General features: G+C 34.8%; 1 protein-coding gene across 8 annotated transcripts in view; it reads left to right on the forward strand.

The window, feature by feature from the left end:
• Positions 1-22,285, forward strand: part of BBS9 (Bardet-Biedl syndrome 9) — a 485,000-nt gene that overhangs the window by 216,769 nt on the left and 245,946 nt on the right. For 5 of the 8 annotated variants that reach the window (XM_008964335.5, XM_003811959.6, XM_008964336.5 and 2 more), the window contains 5 exons: positions 744-797; positions 5,231-5,333; positions 7,389-7,493; positions 9,028-9,042; positions 14,029-14,169. In XM_008964335.5, coding sequence (XP_008962583.1) covers positions 744-797; positions 5,231-5,333; positions 7,389-7,493; positions 9,028-9,042; positions 14,029-14,169 — 418 coding nt within the window. The remainder of the gene's footprint in view (positions 1-743; positions 798-5,230; positions 5,334-7,388; positions 7,494-9,027; positions 9,043-14,028; positions 14,170-22,285) is intronic. The other 3 variants (XM_063605681.1, XM_063605680.1, XM_034963921.3) reach the window with 2 other exon arrangements.

Raw genomic sequence — 22,285 nt, forward strand, 5'->3', positions numbered from 1 at the left:
CTTTATATCATTAGCTGCATGTCTTAGATACATGTTATTAATCAGAATAACACATACCTTACGCAGGGTGAAAATACAGGGACCTGAAAGAATGGCATAATATTTTTCTGGGACATACAGGGAGGTCTTATTCTATGCAATATAAATAACAAGTTAATAGAATTAATACTTTCAATATTTAAGTAAATCTGGGAATGGAGTGGTTTGATAAAATATGTGACCTTTTCTTTCCTTTTTAGGGGATGAGTTTTTTTTTTTTTTTTTTTGAGACGGAGTCTCTGTTGCCCAGGCTGGAGTGCGGTGGCGTGATCTTGGCTCACTGCAAGCTCCGCCTCCCGGGTTCATGCCATTCTCCTGCCTCAGCCTCCCGAGTAGCTGGGACTACAGGCGTCCGCCACCGGGCCTGGCTAATTTTTTGTATTTTTAGTAGAGACGGGGTTTCACGGTGGTCTCGATCTCCTGACCTCATAATCCACCCACCTCGGCCTCCCAAAGTGCTGGGATTACAGGCGTGAGCCACCGTGCCCGGCCCAGGGGATGAGTTTTTAAATATTAGCTTATGACTTTCTGGACGAAGGCATCAAAAAAGCCAGATTGTCTCTTTTAGTCTGTCATTAGAGTAATAAATCTTTTATAGTTTCCTATTTTGATAGTAGGAAATATACATTGCACTCATTGTGTTCACTCACTGCTGTGTAATATTGACATCATTCTTTCTTGCCTTCTCAATTCTGTGTTTACAGCAAGCGACCGATGTTGAGGTGGGAACTGACCTTGTCCCTTCTGTCACGGTGAAGGTATTGTACCAGATTTTAGACTGTAATGTGCAAACAATATGATTTATTTCATTACATCTGTCACTGTTGAGAACTTGTAAGTAGCTTACAGAAATGTAAAATAAACACTTGGCATTTGTAGATTTTTCCCCAGCCTTGAGTAGTGAATAGAAAACCTTTACTGTTACTTGCAAATATAAAACTGGTAATTGCATTTATAGCAATATGTATATAATATAAATAACTATTATGAAGTACTGTTACCATTATTTAAATGTGTAGCATGATCCAGGCTTTTTTCTTTGGAAATAAAGTTAACATTTTAAATCTGCTAAAGGAATTGTGTCATCACCATTCATAATAGAACAATCAAGTAGCATCATACATAGTATACTGTGAATTGATATTGGAGAAGCACGGGGATGGTAATATCTTTCTTCTACCTATGATTATGTGGTGTTTGAAAAGAATTTCCAGCCATCTCTCTGCCATAACTTTAAGTGGATGTATTTACAGCAAGAAAATATTAAATGAAGATGCCACAAAGTTAGAATGGTAACAAATTGATAGTCTGGAAAATAGAATATTAAGGATGTGGTTTTGGTTAAGATTTTTAGTCCTGTCATTGTAGAATTTTAGAACTAGAACTTAAATGTAGAACCTTCTTAAAGCATTTAGAGTAAAATATGGTAATCAGTCAGCACATTATTAAGCTGAAAATATTTATCATGCCCAGACCTTGGAAGCAAGGGAAGGTTGTGGATTTTGGCAATTCACTTAGTCAAAACTTGGATGGGGCTTTATATTTTCTTAGATTATGGGTTGCTGTCCTTGGAGGAGCTTGACAGGGCACCAAGCTTTACCAATTGTGTTCGCTTACACTGGAACCAGCGGGTGGCCCAAATGTGGAGATCTTTGGTTGAACTTGAAGGGAGCTGAATCTTACAACAGTTTCCTAAGCTAAGTTTTTTGGATTCTTGCCACTGGAAACAAGGGTGGTCTTTCCCCAACCTCCTTTCCCCCAATCCAATCAAAGGCTCTATCTCATTAATACTTCTGAATCTGGAAAGGCATTAGTGGCAAGAAATCAAACACTTAAGAAAAAGAAATAACTGTCGAGTTCCAGGAATGATTTGTACTTTTGTATAGGGACACCTCTTTTAAATCTATCTACTGATAACGTTCAGACACATACATGTAATAATTTAGGAGTGCACTGTTAATTGCAATAAGAGATCTTGTGCCTTAACTAGATAACATTGCTCATGCTAATTGTACCCCCAGCCAACCAGGAATTAGCACCGTAAGTAAACATACCTTTCCCTCCCATGCAGTTCTTAAGCTTTCATGTGTAGTAGCCACCTTAAAATGATGGCATGACACTACTGGAAAATTCTCCTTCCGTTCGTGGAACTTACTATATTTGAGAATACCTAAGTCACAACTGTCTTTCTCATTGCCGTTATAAAAGCATGAGAAAGAATGCAACAGGCAAGGGTTGCAGAAAATTGGCGGGACTCACACAGCAGACACAATGACTTCCTGATCCTGTCTGACAGTTTCTATACAAATTTCTACTATAAATCTCTCCTTATGACCTTTTATAACAACAGCAGCCAAGATATATAACCATGCAAGTCTCCATCATAATAAATCCTGTTAATTGAGAAAATTTTTCCATCCGTTCCAAGTGAATGAAGATGTGGCTACCTTGAGTATGTGTGCATGATGCGTGACCATCTATTCCAGGCAACTAGGCGAGTGGTTGTTCATACCTGGCCTTTGGTGTCATATTTATATATCTAGGATAAAAATTTGGTATTCTATTTCCTAAGGGTTATATTTCATAAGAGGCAGAAAATAGCATGGAAAATTCTTGTATCAATGTTTTATATTTTCTCCTTAATATTCTATAATTATTTTCCTGTTAAAATATAAGACTTGTGATCTAGCCAAGTCTTTAACTCTTTTTTGGCTCAAACACAACTATTCTTTGTTACTGTTGTTATTTTCATTACCCATCTCCTTGATTTGTATTTTGAAAGGGCCTAGCCCATTGTTGGGGTTCAATAAATATGTGCATGAGAGCTATCATGATTGTGCAACTAAACCAAATGCAAACCCTTCTTGTTACAATGTAAAATTCTGTGATTATTGTCTAAGTAGACATCGTTGTGCCAGGAAAAGCCAGACTGCTCTTTTTCAAATGGCTTATTACTACTTAAAGGAATTTTCATTTTTACTTAAAACTGAGCTCTCATAAGACTTTCCTGGTCACTATTTTCAATTCTCTACTTGGATTGATGGCTTTGCACAGGTTATTTACCTTCTTTGAACCTCTATTTTTTAAACTGTAAAATAGGGATACTTTTTCATCTGCAAAGTTATTTTGAGTCTTAACCACAGTTGGTTAAAGGCATGGGCTCAGGATTCTGGCAGATAGCAGTTAAATTGTGGTTCTTCCACTTGCAATCAAAGTGGCCTTGGGCAAATTACTTAGCATCTCTGAGCCACAGTCTTTTGTAAAATGGTTTATGATGGTACCTGTCAAACATTTTTGTAAAGAGTAAATTAAATAATGGCACATAAATAATTTGTTAGCATGGTTCCATGAATATAGAAAAATGCTAATTTTTTTTATCATTAATATTATTCATTTTATTTAAAAATATATGTACAGACTAGTATCATATTATTGTAATAGTAGAATATTTAAATTGTGTCTTGTTTGTTTAATGGACTAGCTAGTTGAAAGAAAGTTGTTTGTAGCACTTGCATGGTGTCTTCCTGCCATAATAACCATCAGGGTTTTACTAAAAAGGTATTATGTTTACAATGGCCAGACATCATTGAGGAAGTTTAGTTTGTGGCATGATGATTCCCTATGTATTCCCAGGATTTACAAAGTAAAAATTGAGGATTCGTTGTTCATGGTGTTTATCATATTTAATTGCATCAATAGTTGTCTTAAAAATTTTCCTTTGCAAGTCAAAATTTTTATGTTTTTAACTTATTTTTAAGTTGTGCAGAATGCTCACATCACTTAAAATTAATACATTTACTGAATCTAATTATGTGTTCATAATGTTTGTGGGCCACTTGTATATTCTTGTATATATAAAAATATTATACATATTTAATCAAGGAAGAGGTAATACATGCTTTTTATTGAAAAGAAACTTCAAAACTACTTTTCTTAACAATAAGAATGGTCCTTGAATTATGTTAATGTATGTATCTGTCTCATATAACAAAGTCTAATAACTAGACTGAACTGCCGTATAGAAAAGGTACCATATAGAATGGTGGTTTATTTTATTTAATTTTTTTTCTCATGACATACGAGTCACCATGATAGAAAATTTTAAAATAGCTTTACTTAGATATAATTTAGATACTATATTATTCACTTAGTTAAAGTTACAATCCGATGATTTTTAGTATAGTGTATTTACAGAATTTTGCAACTATCACCACAATTTAATTTTAGAACATTTTATCCCACCTAAAAGAAATGCCATACCCATTAGCTGCCATTCCCCATCTCTCTCATCCCTAAGCAACTCCTAATCTACTTTATTTCTCTATAGATTGCCTATTCTATACATTTCATATAAATGGATCATACAATATGTGGTTCTTTGTGACTAGATTTTTTCACTTAGCATCATGTTTTCAAGGTTCACCCATGTTGTGGCATGTAAATGAAATAATGCACATAAATTTGTTAGCATGGTTTCATGGATATAGAAAACTGCTAATGGTTTTTATCATTAATATTATTCATAATGTATTTCATTTCTTTTATTGCTGAACAATATTTCATTGTATGAATATATCACATTTTGTTTATTCATTCATCATGATGGGAATTTGGATTATTTCTGCTTTTTGGCTATTAGCATATTGTTGCTATGAACATTTGTGTATAAGATTTTGGGTGGACATATGTTTTCATTTCTCTTGGTATAGAATTGTGAAGTTATATGTTAAATTTATGTTTAACCTTTGAAGAAACTGCCAAACTTTTCTTAGAGTAGCTGTACCAATTTACATTTTCACTGGCAATATATGAGGGTTCTAGTTTCTCCACATCATTGCTAACACATGTTATTGTCTGTCCTTTTGATTATAGCCATTTTATTGGGTACGTAGTAGTATCTCATTGTGGTTTTTAGTTCGTATCTCCTTCATAACTAAGGATATTGAGCATCTTTGCATGTACATATTGCCAATCTTTATTCTTTTGAGTAAAGTCTGTTTAACTTTTGTGCACAGTTTCTACTTGATAGAATATTTTAATCTATTACTTACTGTATTATGTTTTGTGACTAGTCATTTTTTCCTCAGGTAATATTTTCTAATTATTTGCTAGTTATGTTTAAGTAGTTATGATAGTCTATCAGTTTGAATAAAATGTAATTTTCTATTGATAACAATTTCTGTTTCCTTAGGTCACACTGCAGAACAGAGTGATATTGCAAAAAGCCAAATTATCAGTCTACGTGCAACCACCATTAGAATTGACTTGTGATCAGTTCACCTTTCAATTTATGAGTAAGTTTTTTGTTTTGGCTGAAAGTCTACCATGGTGTGAATTTTTAAAAAATACTAGTTTGTTCATTTAATGGCTATTATTTCATGTCTGAATGGTGAGATTGGGATCATCCGAAAATCAATGATTGTGTTGTTTTGCTTATATTTTCCCTCTTAGCATCAGCATGAACGTTCAATCAATGATTGTTGGGTCAAATTCATCTTTTACGTTTACAGATTTCTAGGTGCTTTTCTGAACTTGTTGGACCTATAATTGTTTTTGATTTATTTATTTATTTTTGAGACAGGGTCTCATTCTCATTGGCCCAGGCTGGAGTGCAGTGGCACCATCATGGCTCACTGCAGCTTCGACTTCCTGGGCTCAAGTGATCCTCCCACCTCAGCCTCCTGAGTAGCTGGGACTACAGGAAAACACCACCTGACTAATTTTTTGTATTTTTAGTAGAGACGGGGTTTTGCCATGTTATCCAGGCTGGTCTTGAACTCCTGGGCTCAAGCAATTTGCCTATCTCGGCCTCCCAGAGTACTAAGATTACAAGCGTGAGCCACCGCTCCTGGCCTGTTTTTAAATACTAAAATTTAGAAGGCTTTCTTTATTGGTGTTTCTTTAGTGATCTATTTATTGAATCGGTAATGTTTGAAGAATTAATATGGACTTTGGAGTTTGGCCTGAGTTTGAATCCAGCTCTAACACTCACTTGATGTGTAACCTTAGGCAAAAACTACATTAGTAATCACTTGGAGCCTCATTTATTTTAATCTGCAAAAAAGGGGTAATGATATTTGTTTTACAAGGTTGTTTTGAGGATTTAATTAGAAAGTAAATCTACAAAAGATATTCATAATAATGCTTAAAATAGTAGACATGTCATTAATGGCAACTCTTAGTAAGGTTTCTTTGTATAGAATCTCTTACTCCCAACCATTTATATCCAAATTGTCATTAGTCCTGTTAAGATAATCTGAACTACCTTTCAAGTCTTTTTTCTTTTTTTAGTTTACTATAGCTTTTCTGCTAAGGCTTCTAAGAACTCTTATTCACGAAGTCAAGAACATATCTTTCTTTTTTTGCCTCCACATAACCAACCCATAGCTGAGTGCCTGCCGTTAGTAGGAATTCAACAAATCTTTGTAGAATGAATGAATAAACGATTGAGTGAAGTAACCTCATAGGTGATACCCAGCCATTGAACTTTTGCTTGCATTTCTGATTTTGTATAACACTTCCAATTTGTCTTTCTAAAATACATTCTAAATAATTTATTTTTTCCATTTATTATGGCTCTCTAATACAGGTTGGGGGCCAAATTATGTTAACATAGATGAGCATGCACAATCTGTTAAGTGGCTACTGTGTAACACTCCCTCATCCATTTTCTCCTTCAGTCTATGTTCTACCCATGATAAATTGCTATTTTCCTCCCAAATTCTCTTGCCCTTTTGTGTACCGTTTTCTCTGTTCATGCTGTCTGTTCCTCGAAGTAAAGAGCAGCAGTGGTGTAGAATGCCAGTTTCTTTGTACCTTGTTCTGGAGTTAATTCCTAGTAGCTGTGTTACCTTAGGCAAGCTTCTTTTTTTGTTTTTGTTTCTGTTTTTGAGACAGAGTCTCACTCTGTTGCCTGGACTGGAGTGCAGTGGAGCAATCTCGGTTCACTGCAAACTCCACCTTCCAGGTGTCACCACGCCCAGCTAATTTTTTTGTATTTTTAGTAGAGATGTGGTTTTCTCATGTTGGCTAGGCTGGTCTTGAACTTCTGGCCTCACGTGATCCGCCCACCTAGGCCTCCCAAAGTGTTGGGATTACAGGTGTGAGCCACTGTGCCCGGTCTTAGGCAAGCTTCTTAATCTCTCTGTATTTCAGTTTTCTCATGCATAATAAATGAGGACAATAATAGTATCAACCTCACAGGTTTGTTGTGAAGATTTAAAGAGTTACCTCATGTAAAATGCTTATGACAGTACCTGGCATGTGGTGAGTGCTTATTAAATTTTAGCTCTTGTTAATAACAATTGCCCCAAATTATGTAATTTATATTATTTTTACATTGCTTATAGCACCAGATTTGACTAGAACAGTAAGCTTTTCTGTTTATCTGAAAAGAAGTTATACACCATCAGAATTGGAAGGAAATGCTGTTGTTTCTTATTCCAGACCAACAGGTAAACATACAGGCTTAATCATTACTTTAAGTTGTTGGAGTTATGAGTAAAATGCTTATGCATTTAAGATGAGAAAACATACTGTGAAATATCATTAAATGAGAAGATGTTATTTTCTACTGTTAAGTAAAATCATGTTTTCATTACTTTTATGTGTTATGAGTAGTTCATGATAAGGCTATTTAGCTGATTTCCATATGTAATGTTTGGTTCCCTCTTTTCAGTTAATAGCAAATCTGATACATTTTTATTCCTAATAGAAGAATGTTATCTAGTCAGACTTCATTTATTTGAACCAAAGGCTAGTATTGATGCAGGATTTTTGCTCCTTAGTTCAGCTATATCTGCGTTCTTATTTCATGACCAGGAAGAATTAGGCATGCGGACACAGTGAAGAGTGAGGAGGGTGGAATTTTTAAAGCGGGTTTCCACCTCACAAATTGAATACCAGGGCTCCCACACATGAGCTGATGAGGCCAGGCTCCTCCCCTGCATAAGGCACAAATTCCTTGTGGCCCCACCCCATTTCCCCAGTGTGCTCGTGGGCATGTCCAGGCAAGCCATAGGTAGTATTTTAAAAGGCAGCATTCGATTGGCTAAAAGACATTATTCAGAAAGAATCAATTGGGAAAGGGCAGGCACACAGGGGCAGAAGTTCTTCTGGGTTTTGGGTTTCATCCAGGACCAGCAGTACGGTCTTTCAGCCCTCAGGCTGTTTTAAGCCTGAAGGTAAGATTTCACCTGGGACCTTTCCGTATTTGCTTAGGCGTTTGTCTGCCTCCTACGGCTATCAGTATGAATTAGTAGAAAATAATATTATGGATTGCTCCAACATTAGGGCAGTAATCAGAGTTTTAGACACTGTTTTAGTGACTAAATAAAACTCTTTAGCATCTTATGTGTTAAAATACTTAAGAACAGATCTTTTAAAACTTAGTCTGCATTTTTCAACATTTTTGGCTATTATGCTTTTCTGCAATTTAAAAGACAGAATTTAGAAGATTACTAATCATTGGTATTGGTTGAAAGTGAATTAGAAACATTGAGAGAGTCTGCAGAATGCCAAGAGAAGCAAAAAGAGACGTTATCAATAGTATTATTTACTTAAATTATTATAAAAAAGAGGAACTGGATTGACTTTAAAGGGGAAAGTTAAAAGAAAATAAAATAAATTCAAAAAGTAACTGGAAATATTAATATTATGTATTTTCCCCTTTATTGAGTCTTTTTTGCTGTTTGGCTAGATCATATATCTTGGTTTTTTTCCCACATTTACAGTGGAATAACACATTCTCATAGACTTCTGAGAATGGAAATATAAATAAATGTATTGCTGGGTTTCATTTATTTGTGTTATACTCTCAATTGTGAATTGACTTGTGTTTGGAGAGTCATTTAAGTCATCTGTGAGAATCTTGAAATTTTAATTTGTATTTTAAGCAGATATGTGTCAAATTTGTATTGTAACTTTACCACAGATAATTTGTTGCATTCTTTTCCCCCTACCCATTTTTGCATTGCCTGTGATGGACAGATCGAAATCCTGATGGTAAGTGTAAAGATAATTTAGAAAAAAATGAATTTCAGAACTGAAATTTGTTTGATGAATTGAATTGGTATTATACTATGAATGAACTCTTTTTATGGACTGCTCTTTTAACTAGAAAAAGTTCTTTAGGATGGTACAGTGCCTTGATTCTGCTATGGAGAGCATAGTAGATGTTTCCACAGAGACTTGTCATTATTAGTTGTTTCGGAGTCATGAGAAAGAATGAAATTAGGAGTAAAAATAGAATGTCTTTTTTGAAAAATATTAAAGATGTTATTGACAACTTATTTCTGCAAGTCATTGGTTATTTAGCTGCATGCTCTGTTATTTTACCTAAAAGAAAGAAAGAGTTTAAAAAAAGAGTGTTTGTCACTGAATTCTAAGTTGTGTTTTTCTACATGCTCCAAGAGATTCACCTCTCTGTGATAAGAATGGTGTGTGTGTTCGCTCTGTGGGCCTATTCCTTGTCTTGTTTAGAATTTGTAGGGGAATGTTATCAAACATCTGACTCCCTCTAACTTGCTTGGGTCAGTGTTGTTACTCACTTTGTTTTCCCCAAATCTTTTGCTTGACTCTGCTATGATTCTGATCACAATATGAACTTAATTAAGTTTGTTCCTTAGGTTCTCCTTGTAGGTTTTGAGCTTTTTGAGGGCAGGGGTCAAGCACTCATCTTTGAATTGCATACTAACAGAGTACATAGCAGGCACTACAAGTATCTCTGATTATTTTTCCCTCTTAGATATAGACTTAATGTGGTAGTTTATCTTTATAAGTTATTTTAAGATACATTTTAGATAGCAATATTAATTAGTAATAAATAAATATAATGAAATGACTTAAAGATTGTGGCAATATTTACTCATGCCGTTTGGGTGATGCCAACAATCTGAGTTGCATAGCACATGTCATCTTGATATCTGGAAGGTATATATATATTTATATGAGAAGTGTTTTAATAGAAGTAAATGATTAGCTTAATAACACAAAGTATACTTGTCAAATTAGAATTTGGGTCATTAAAAAATAACCTGATATTAATAATGAATATTTACATTTTAATTAGCTAGATTGCCTGTAATTTTTAAGATTTTGGACCGAATTTTGTAAAATATCATATTATTATTTAAATGATTAGTTTTAAGTTTAAAAAAATCAGTTAAGGTTATTGTTCAAAGAAATTTATTCCTTCTTACTGTAAATTCAGCCCAAACTATGAGGAAAAAACCCACAATTTATAGAAATTGTAGTGTGTCAATACAAAGTGAAAGCTGGTTTTAATAATCTCTTTGATATATTTTAAAATTATAATTAAGCTTTAGGGAGTGGAGTTGAAATATTCAGCGGCACCTAGTAGGCAAGAAAATAATATGTTGCCACTTAGATCTTACTTACACACAAGGCTTCATATTTCAAAGACTGATCCGTTTTATTGTCTTGATCTGTTCGGGCTGCAATGCAGATAAGCAGTTCTGCTTTTATATGTGGAAAAAGAGAGGCAAACGAGGTTTTATGTTGTCCCATAAGGGTTAGTCTCCATTATTTCTGCATTAAAGTTACATGACGTGGGCAGTGTAAAACATGACTGCAGATGAAGCACAGTACGTAGCCAGACATAACAGGAAGGGATCAAGGAAGTTCTGGCTACCAGACATTGCTACTGCTTTGGGGTTCCTTGTTTTCAATATGAAATTACTCTAGCAGGCCCCTGGAAAGAGTTCTAAAGGCATTATATAGATCTATAATATATAAGTATGGTTATTTTATTCATATATACATATTTTTTTCTATGTTCTTTTTTCCTTTATTTCTTTAAAGCACATTTTGGCTTCCAATTTGACAGTGATACTGGGCTTTTGGGGTGGGGTGTGCCAGATGTAATTAGAAGTCTCTTCCTGAAAGTAAAATGTTCTGTTAAAGGTAGTTTTGATGAGAATATTCTCTCTGAGTGTTAAATAATTTTGTGATTAATTGCACCATAGTAGTTACGACTATCCATTTCCTCTAGTAGGTTAGGAAGGGAAATGTTTGAAGGAGAGGTGATTATATCTGGTAAAAAGAACTATAGAACAGTCAGTCTGATAAATGACTAGGCCAATATTGGAGTAAAATAAATGACAAAAGTTTCTTTTCTCTCAGCGTAACACTTAGAGAATTCAGTAAGCCAGATATGGAGACTACTTTGCCAACTATAGAGAGAAAATATTGCTGATGGTAGGCAAAGTTAGGACCAATTAGTCTCTTTCAACTAAGTTGAAAGCTGTTCTGCTAGCAACTGTGAAAAGTCTTTAAATACATGTAATTCTTTTCCTTCTCTATTACAAACGCATACACCCACACATGCCTCTATGAGTCTTTGGCTTCAGGTTCTTAGACATAATTACAGCCTGAAGAGTAATTGGTAGCCAAATTTACACTTCAGGTTTCCTAAGAAGGTGTAAATCCCAGTAGAAATGTGCCTCTGATGAACCCCATGTCTAAAAACTAGAGATTGTATTGTAAAATCCTTGGATTTTAATTTGATAGTGTTATAAAATAGTGACATTCTAATTTTTCTTTTAAGGGATGGTTTCTGTAGACTGGTTTTTTTTAAGGATTTCATAACTTTTTCTCCCTAATGGTAAAACTTTTCAAGCTGCCGTCATTTAAAAAATAGCCGTAATCATTTTATTAAGTATGAGTGTCATCATTTTTCAAAGTAATGTTTTCCAAATGTCCTATGAAACAGGCTTATAATTCCTGCAGAGAAAAGATATTCTGGAGGGGTTCTACAAATCTTAGCAACTGCAAACCATTGCCCTAGTGTGTGATATTGTCATTAACTGACCTAATTGAACTGTAAATTGAGTTATAATGTATTTTCCTTCTTGGGTTTATTAGTGCTTGCAATCCATTTGTTTCGATTTCTGAAAACATATACACTACCAGTTTCTTTAGCTCTGGGTTCGTGGAGATGTAGGGTAATAATCTTCAAATATATAGGCTCGGTCACTTATAGGCAGTGTTGTTGATTATATTTAATTTTTTTTAACTGTGAATTCAGTCAGTACCTGGTCCAAGTAAAGTAGTGGCTACAGTTTTAGCAGTATAGTTTTAGAGGAACATTCACAGCCAAATTCTGGTTTGAGTAATTAGCTCAGAATTTGGTTGAAAGTGTATAGAAGATAGTTTCTTTTTGTGCCTGTACAGAATTGTCAGAAAAGGAAGCATTTGTTTTTGTTGTACTAGTCATTAAAAACGAAGAAGATGGAAACAAGTTTAAGTTTCCTTGTTCTTTCCAGACTGTATCTATTAATTGATACAATCTGAAATTTTCTCTACAGTTTACTTATTGTAGAGGAAACATACTCAGTGGGTGTATTTCCATAATTTGAGGATATATAGAGTATATGGAAATTTCCTTGAAGTTGGAGAAAGTAGTGCTTTGTAATTGTTTTGTGGTGATATTGACAGTCGTGCTTTGTGCAGTATCTTAGATCATGTTACCATAATATTTTGAGTCAAAACATCTCATCATTGTAAAGTACAAATACACATGCCTCTAAAAACCTCACAGAATGTCATGAAATAATACCCTGGGACTTTTCTTAAGAGACACCAGTTGTAATTCGCATCTAGGATTCCAGGAGAAGTGAATTTAACATCTGTTGGTTATGAGCAAAAAATGAGCTACGTAAAACTTGATGGATAATAGATTATATTGAAGAGAATGACAAATATGCTCCACATGCTCTGAAAAAGTATTTAATTGACCTCATATATCAATATGCTTGCCATTGTTGGTGATTTCTCACTATCCTAGTGAATAAGTAGTACTGAAAACTGTACTCCCAGCTTGGATGTGGAGTAAGATATACAATTCCAATTGACTTTAGCAAAATATATTGCTAATTCCAGGGATCCTGCTTTGGGATCATGTCTCCAAACTAACTGCTTCTGCTTTTGCTATTTTTAAGCAGCTCCCTGACTCCTCTATAAAGAAATAAATGAATTAATGTGTGGATTCATCAAGTAGAATTAGAACATTTTGAGTGTTCAGTTTTTCTACAGCACTATGGCACGACATAGGCTTCTATATATTATCTTTCATCTTAACCAGTCAAAAACAGAGTTCTAGAAAAAAGGAGAGAAAACTAGGATTTTAGTATTGCTTTTCTAGATTTATAAGTAGAGAGCCTAATTTGCTTTGGTTTCAATTTCATTTTCTGTAAAAATATTGAAAATGATTTTGAAAAGCTTTATACAAATTCTAATATGAAACTCTTCATTGTCATATATTCAGTTACCCATTTCAGTATGCATGTATGAGTATTAAAATCATTTAACAATTGAATGACTGTCTAAATGTCTAAAATGTCACTTAAAGTGATATGTAAAGTTAAATGGCTTGAGAAAAGTATAATTCATATAAAGGTAATATTCTACATATTAATGTGTAAAATGGACATGGACTTCAATAGAACTTCAGAAGAGCAAATCTTGCTTTCATGTTCATAATTTGAATCTCCATCAATTAAAAAAGCTAAAGATTTAAAATGTTTTTGAGTAGAGAAATTTTTAGATATGGTAATATACAGTCTTAAAGATATGATAGAAACTTCATATTCTTTGCTCATGTTTGCTGATAGTCTTGGATTAGGGCTAGAGCTCTGAAGGTCTTAAAGACTTAGTTCAGTAATTGAATGTAAGTGACTATAATGTTTTATATAGTATCCAAATGTGATGATTTTAAAAATATGATACTATTAAAGACAGATCTCATGTCTATGCTTCTTTTAAAATTTTATTTTTGCCTTGTACCTTTTGAAAATAGTAATGAAATATGAATCATGATAATAATTTATAGTTATTTCAGCTTTGTTAAGCAAAATAGGCAGGCAACAAACAAACCAAGATATGTTGCTGCTCAAACTATTAGTAGTACAATTTTTTTTTGCCAAATTATTTGTCAAGTCTATGAATCTACATATCTCTCTTTTATTTTAGGCATTCCGCGAGTTATCCAGTGTAAATTTAGACTTCCCCTAAAGTTAATTTGCCTACCAGGTCAGCCTTCAAAAACTGCAAGCCACAAAATTACTATTGATACCAACAAATCTCCAGTCAGTCTTCTTAGTCTCTTCCCAGGTAAGACTTTTGAAATAACATGCCTGCAGCATCAAAAATGCTAAGAATTTAGAATGGAATCCTTCATCAGCAGATAATGATGGGGTGATTATCAGATCATTGTTAAGTAAGAGTATAAAAATGCCTCAAGGATTTTTCCCTCCTTTGCCTGTTCAAAGGTGAATAGCTTATATCAACAAGGTAATAAGGTATTCCTTTTAAGTTTGATTAAAATTATCATAATAATTATTTTGCTACGGTACTCAGAAATAAAAAATCAAGTGTTTCTCTTTAGACTGTGAATTTTTTTGGCTTGGAATGTAAATATTTATTATTCATCTTTATGGTAGGTTTTTGGATATATCTGTCTTCTAAGTGTATAAATATTTATTATTTATCTTCATTGTAGGCTTTTGTATATGTACCTTTTAAAGTATATTCTTATGTCTCTGAAAAGTAATCTCGTAAGTAGATGCTCTTTGTACTGTTTTATTCTGCTGTCTGCAGCAGCTAGAGGGTGTGCATCCTGTGCTTCTGGTTGTTTAGAAGGGTTTCATATTTAATGCTTCAATATCACAGTGAACATTTGGGGTAATTTGTGATGGTATGACTTGGAGAGAAGTGTCAGTTTTTCTTTCTGAGTGGCTTAGAAACTAAAGAAGCTTTTATTGGATAAAACATCCTTAGTAACCAAGGTTTTTAGTGTGTCATGTCATTAATTTTCTTGATGGTGGGGTAGAATTGAAGAATAAAATCTTGGAATTAAATCAACCCTTTTAAATCCTTCATTAAAAATCAGCACTGTTGGCTATGAGATGCATCTTTACCTTTGCATTAGTGGATAAGATTTAGGATACAAACAATACTTCTCACAAGGTTTAGAAATTTATGGTAAGTCAACTTTTGTGTTATTAACTACTTAAAGTGCTTAAAATTTATTTTTTATTAATTTGCAGTATTTCAAAAATTTTATTTATATATAACTCTGAAAAATCTCCAAGATTAAATGTTTTACTACAATTATTCTATTCTTAAGTGTGAATTGAGTTTGGAGATATATATGTATATATTGTTAGCAAAATATTTTTTACCTTTTGGGTTCTTTCTCCCATCTCTTCTTTTACCTCCTTATTTTTTAGTCAGTTTTCTTGTAACAAACTTGGATTATGAAAAAAACAGACTCACTACCTTTTGTAACATCTTGCATAAACTTATTAGTTTCTTGGGTCTCCTATACTACCTTAGGAACATAGTTGGAAATTATATGTTGAACACCAAATTTATTGGTGGCTTTGAAAAACGTTTAAACACCTGACTTCTGAGGAAGGGTTGATCTTTACTGTAGATAAATGGAACCCAATTAGAATTGAATAAAAACACATGCCTTTGAGCAGAAAGGTAATGTCCATAAGATACGAATTGTATAGTGTGTACTAAAGAAAGCTTAGGTGACTTATCCATTTTCCTCCTGATTTTGGGCTCAATTGTTTTGATGTCATTATGCTCATCAGCATATATTTGCTTCTTACTCACTTTAGGAATGGGACACAATGACAAATTTTTAAAAATTTCTTCTGGGATCCAATATATATGATATAGAGTGGTTTTTAAAAAATTCCTGGATTTGTATTAATGTTAAACATGCTGGATGGAATCATGTGCTTGTTTAAAATAAGTATCACTTCACTCTTATAAAAGTAAGACTTAGATAAAGTTGCCATTGCAAATCTTCTGTGTCTGTTTTTTTTAACTGAAAGAAGCAAAATTAATGAGCTTTATAGAGAAGAAATAAAACAACTTTTACTCTACATGTCTTCCCATTTGTTTATTCCAGTTCTCTTTCTGTGAACAAATATAGGTATATTTAAAATAGCTTTAATTTTTCTTATTACAAAAGAAATGTGAAATTTAGAAAATGTGGATAACCAAAAGGAAAAAAGTGAATGTTACTAGTAATTCTGCTATCCAGCAATATCTTTTTCTGTTTCATTACATTTTTCTAATCTTTAAATAAATATTTTTTCTAAGCATTTATCCCCAAAAAGAATTTCACTTGTCATTCTGTTTTGAGACATCTTTTTACACCATTAGATATTTTTGATATATGATTTTAATGATTACATAGTATTCTCTCATAAATCCATACTATAAAATCATTTGACCAGCATTATACTTTTAGATATTTACATTGTTTTTAGTTTATTAATATTGTAAATATACCTGTGATGAACATTGTTGTAACAATACTTCTTCAAATTTATTATAGTTTATTTGATGAATATTTAAAAGTGGAATTGCTGGGTGAGACAGAGAATCAGAATGTTTTTAAAACTTCTGAAATATAGTGTGAAATTGACTTCCTTAAAGAATACCAGTTAACCCTAACAACAATGTTTGAATAAAGGCGTCCAGTACCCCAAACCTTGCCAATAGAGAATATTATAAGAAAAACCTTTTAATATGCTTAATAATTATATAGAAAATATTTATTTACATATATAAATAGCTATCTGGGGTGCTTCTGGCACCCCAGAAAAGTGAATTCAGCAATAAATATCTTTTTTTTTTTTTGAGACAGGGTCTCATTCTGTCACTGAGGTTAGAGTGCGGTGGCACAATCATGGCTTACTGCAGCTTCTACTTCCTGGGCTCAAGCAATCCTCCCACCTTAGCCTCCAGAGTAGCTGAGACTACAGGCATGTACCACCATGCCTAGCTAATTAAAAAAAATTATTTTGTAGAGATAGGGTCCCACTGTGTTGCCCAGGCTGGTTTTGAACTCCTAGGCTCAAGTGGTCTTCCCATCTTGGGCTCCTAAAATGTTGGAATTACAGGTGTGAGCTACTGTGCCTGGCCAAGACATTTCTTTATCTCATATAAAGAGGAATCCAGAAGTGGGCAGTGGAAGCTGTGGCAGTAGTTTATGACTGTTATGAAATACCAAGCATTTTTTCTTTTTTTTGTAATCTACCATCTTTAGTGTGTTGACTTGTTCCGCGACAATAAGATATTTGCTTCAGCTTCAGGCATCATATCTTACTACAAGGTAGGAGGTAGGGGGAAGAAATAGCTATATAGTAATGATGATAACTTTTATCAGAAAAGGATTTTTTCACAAGATTCCCTAGGAAATTTCTGCTTAGGTTTCAATAGCCATAATTTTTGTCACATGGCTTCCTTTAGCAGTACAAGAGGCTGAGAACTAAATGGGCTAGAGAAAAGGGGGTTGGGAACATGTGTTAAATTACCTGACCATCAATGTATGTCACAATACCAGTAGTTTTATACAAAAATTTTACTTAAATGTAATAACAGATAAAATGTCATTTGATAATAATAGTCTTTTATGTTGCTCAAGTATGTTTCTACATTTGCTAGTCAATACATTTATATTTTAATGGTTACATAATATTCCATTGTTTGGAGGTGTCATGTACATACAGGTTTTTTGTACTTCTCTATTTCCCTTAGGAGAAATTCTTTGGAGACAAATGCTTGAGTTAATGGGTATGCATATTTGAAAACTTTATTCAAATACCAGCTGCCTTTTTGAAAAATTGTATCACGTTATACTCCCAGCATCAAGGTTCATGCGCATGATAGCAGCTGGATTCATTAAATCTTTTAAAATTTTTGACATTATTAGGTAAAAAATGACATTTCATTTTTAACTTGAATTTCCAATATGTTTAATTTTTCTTAACTACTTGCATTTCTTCTTTTAATTCCTTCTTTTAAGGTTTATATTTTTAGGTAGTAAAATTTCTTAATTGCTTTCTTCGTAGTTTCAGGTTTTCATGTTATGCCTGCAATGATCTCTATTCTAAGATTATAAAATACTTATTTTTTCTGGTACATTTTTATACGTTCTTTTGTTCTCAAACACAGCTTCAGTGCATATTTTTGTGCTTTTAAAAAAGCTTAAATTGAAGTATGACTTTTGTACCATAAATCACACATTTGAAGTGTATAATTTTGAAAAGTTTGATTTCTGTATTTATCTGTGCAACCATCTCAACGGTTAAGATGCTGAACATATCCATCACTGCCAAAAGTTTCCTTTTGTCTATTAGTAATTCCTTATCCTGCATCCCAAGCAACCACTGATCTGCTTTCTGTTACTAGAGATTAATTTGCGTTTTCTAGAATTTTATAAAATGGAACTATATAGTATATGTTCTTTTTCATCTGTCTTCTTTTGCTCCTTTATTTGATATGTGATTTGCAAATAATTTCTCCCAGTCTGTGGTATGTATTTTGATTGTCTTAACAGAATCTTTGGAAAAGCAGAAGTTCTTAATCTTCATAAACCCCCCCGTTTATCAATTTCTTAATGGTTCATAAATTTACTGTTACATCTAAGAGATATTTCCTAATCCAAGGTTGCAAAGTTTCTCTCTCTTTTTTTTTTGGTAGATGTTTTCTAGTTTTAAAGTTTACATTTAAGTCTCTTCCCCATTTTGTGCTGATATTTATGTGTGATGTGAGGGATGGATGAAATTCATGTTTTTGCATCTGGGTGTCTAATTGTTACAGCACTATTTTTCAGACTATCCTTTTCCACTGAATGGCCTTTTCAACTTTGTTGAAAATCATCTGACCACATTTATGTGGGTGTATTTCTGCTTTCTTAATTTTGTTCCATTGATATCTTTGTCTATTGCTATATACCAATAACATTGTGTTTTGATGACTGTATATTTATAATAAGTCTTGAAGTCAGGTAGTATAATTTCTCCAACTTTATTCTTCTCAATGTTGTTTTGGATATTTTAGGTCCTTTGCATTTTCATATGAATCTTAGAATCATCTTGTAAATTAAATAAAACTGGCTGTTGGGATTTTGATTGTGATTGTATTGATTCCATATATCAATTTGGAGAGAACCGATATCTTAACAATATTGAACATGGTATAATTTTCTCTCTGTATTCTAGTTTCCTAAGATGAAAGTGCAGACCATTGTTCATTTATTTAGGGTCTATTTTGTTTCTCTCTGTGAGGGTTGGTAGTTTTTCATATACAGGTTTTACAAATCTTTTGTCAGATATGTCCCTATTTCATATATTTTTATGCTATTGTGTTTTATTTCAATTTCAGATTGTTCTTTGCTAATACATAGAAATACAATTTATTTTATTTTCTTTTGATATGGAGTCTCACTCTGTTGTCTAGGCTGGAGTGCAGTGGTACAATCTCGTCTCACTGCAACCTTCACCTCCTGGGTTCAAGCAATTCTCCTGTCTCAGCCTTCCAAGTGGTTGGGACTACAGGCACACGCCACCATGCCTGGCTAATTTTTGTATTTTTAGTAGAGATGGAGTTTCACCATTTTGGTCAGGGTGGTCTCAAACTCCTGACCTCAGGTGATCCACCTGTCTTGGCCTCCCCGAGTGCTGGGATTACAGGCGTGAGCCACCCCACTTGGCTTACAATTGATTTTCTTTTTTTTTTTTTTTTTTTTTTTTTGAGACGGAGTCTCGCTCTGTCGCCCAGGCTGGAGTGCAGTGGCGCGATCTCGGCTCACTGCAAGCTCCGCCTCCCGGGTTCACGCCATTCTCCTGCCTCAGCCTCCCGAGTAGCTGGGACTACAGGCGCCCGCCATCACGCCCGGCTAATTTTTTGTATTTTTAGTAGAGACGGGGTTTCACCGTGTTAGCCAGGATGGTCTCGATCTCCTGACCTCGTGATCCGCCCGCCTCGGCCTCCCAAAGTGCTGGGATTACAGGCGTGAGCCACCGCGCCCGGCCACAATTGATTTTCTTATATCAATCTTGTATCATGCAACATTGTTAAACCACTTGTGGGCTCTATTAGCATTTTTGTAGATTTAATCAGTCAGATTTTCTACATAGATGATCATGTTACATGCAAATCAAAACAGTTTTACTTCTTCCATTCCAACTGGATTGTTTGTTTTTGCTTGCTTTTTGCCTTGGCTAGAACCTCTGGGATAATGTTGAATAGAAATGGTGAGAACAGACATTGTCTTTCACCATTAAGTATGTTTTAGCTGTAAGTATTTTTTAGATTTTTTTTTTTTTTAACCAGGTTGAGGAAGTTCCCTTCTATTCCTAGGTCGCTGAGACTGTAATCAGGAATGGATATTGGATTTTTTCAAGACTACTTCTACATCAGCTGAGACATTCTTATCGTTTTCTTCTTTATTTGATTAAATATGGTGGATTACATTGATTAATTTTTAATGTTAGCCCAACCGTGCATTCTTGAGATAAATTATAGATGGTCATGATATATTATCTTTTCACTATATTTTTAGATTTAATTTGCCAAACTGTATTTTAGAATTTTTGTATCTATGTTCATGAGAGAAATTGATCTGTAATTTAGTTTTTTTCTAAAGTTATGTGAATAATTTTTACTCCATCCCCCCACATTTTATGTTTTGATGTCATGAGTTTCTTATATCTGGATATTTATACTTCTCTCCAGATTTGGAAGGTTTTCTCCTATTGTTTTGCTTGATTCTGTTCCCTAAATCTTGCAGCCTTTCTTCTTTCCTTTCATTTTTTTTCCTCCTCTCACTGTATTTTCTAATAATCTGACTTTGAGTTCACAGATTCTTTCTTCTGCTTAATCAGTTCTATTTTTGATGTTCTTCCTTATATTTTCCCCCTTCCCCCTCCTCTCCCCTCCCCTTCCGCCTCCTCTCCCCTCCCCTTCCCCCTCCCATCCTTTCCCCCCTCCCCCTCCACCCTTTTCTCCCATCCTGTCCTCCTCCCCCTCCTCTCACCTCCCCTCCTCTCTCAGGGTCTTGCTCTGTCATCCAGGCTGGAGTGCAGTGGCATGATCATGGCCCACTGCAGCCTTGACATCCTGGGCTCAAGCAATCCTCCGACCTCAGCCTCCCAAGTAGCTGGGACTACAGGTGCATGCCATCACACCTGGCTAATTTTCTTATTTTTTGTAGAGACAAGGTTTCACTTTGTTACCCAGGCTGATCTCGAACTGCTGAGCTCAAATGATGTGCCTGCCTCGGCCTCCCAGAGTGCTAGGATTACTGCGCCCAGCTGTTTTCATTTCATTCATTGTATTTTTTCAGCTCCAAAACTTGTTATTCTTCTGGGTTTTGTTTCTCTATTTTTTTATCTTTTTTTTTTTTTCCTGGTTTGTTGAGCTTCCTGAAAACAATTATTTTGAATTCTTTGTTAACCTGTAGATGTCCATTTCTTTGGGGTCAGCTACTGCGAAATCATTGTGTTCTTTTGGTAGGGATATGTCTTCTTTGTTTTTCATGTTTCTTGTTGCCATACTTTGATGCCGGCACATTTGGTGGATCAGTCTCCTCTTTCCAACTTCGTGTGCTGATTTTGGTGCGAAAGACCTTCTTCTATGGGAAGGTCAAGGGTGCTGGCAGTATGAGATGTAGAGGTTCTGGACCTGGCAAGGGCATAGCAATATAAACTGTGTGCAGCTCTCTTAGCTGTGGTTGGTGTTGGTTAAGATTGCAGGTATCCTCAGTTGCCAACTCTGTGAGTGTTCTCAGCAATAGTGAGGGCTATTGGGATCTTTAATGGCAGTGGATGCTAGGGTACTCCCAATCTCTTTTTCTCCCACCAGGGAAATCATGGCCAAGGGGATCCCTCTTGGCACTCTATCTGGCTTGTGGGCCAGTTTCCAGTGCCTGATGAGTGGCACCTATGGAGATGCCATGGAGCCAAGTCCTGAAGCATGAGTATGTGTAAAAGGACTTTGGTTCTGGGCTTTGGGTGGTAATGGCACCAGTGCCTGGGGCACAGGAACCCCCACTGCTGTGTTGGTGATGGTATATGAGGCATTAGTGTTTATGAAACAGCCGGGGAGCCCGAGATGGGAGCATGGATGTGTGCAGTTACTCCGGCTCTGGGGTACAGGATGGGACCTTGTCCTCTATGGCAGGTGATGTAATGACTGAACCATAGGAATACTCAGAGAGACCTTAGCTGTAGGACCTCGGGTGTGAGCTGGCTCACTCTGGTGGTAGCTCTGGTATCTGAGACATGGATGGGCATAGTGCAGCCACAGAGCCAGTGTCTGAAGTATGCACATTCATGAAGTGACTGTGACCTGGGGGTTAGGGGAATGTGCAAGGTTTGGAGAGGTGGTGGTTTTGGTTCTGGGGTGGTACAACAGCAGC

Source organism: Pan paniscus, chromosome 6, assembly GCF_029289425.2.
Source record: "Pan paniscus chromosome 6, NHGRI_mPanPan1-v2.0_pri, whole genome shotgun sequence".
NCBI classification, from domain to species: Eukaryota; Metazoa; Chordata; class Mammalia; order Primates; family Hominidae; genus Pan; species Pan paniscus.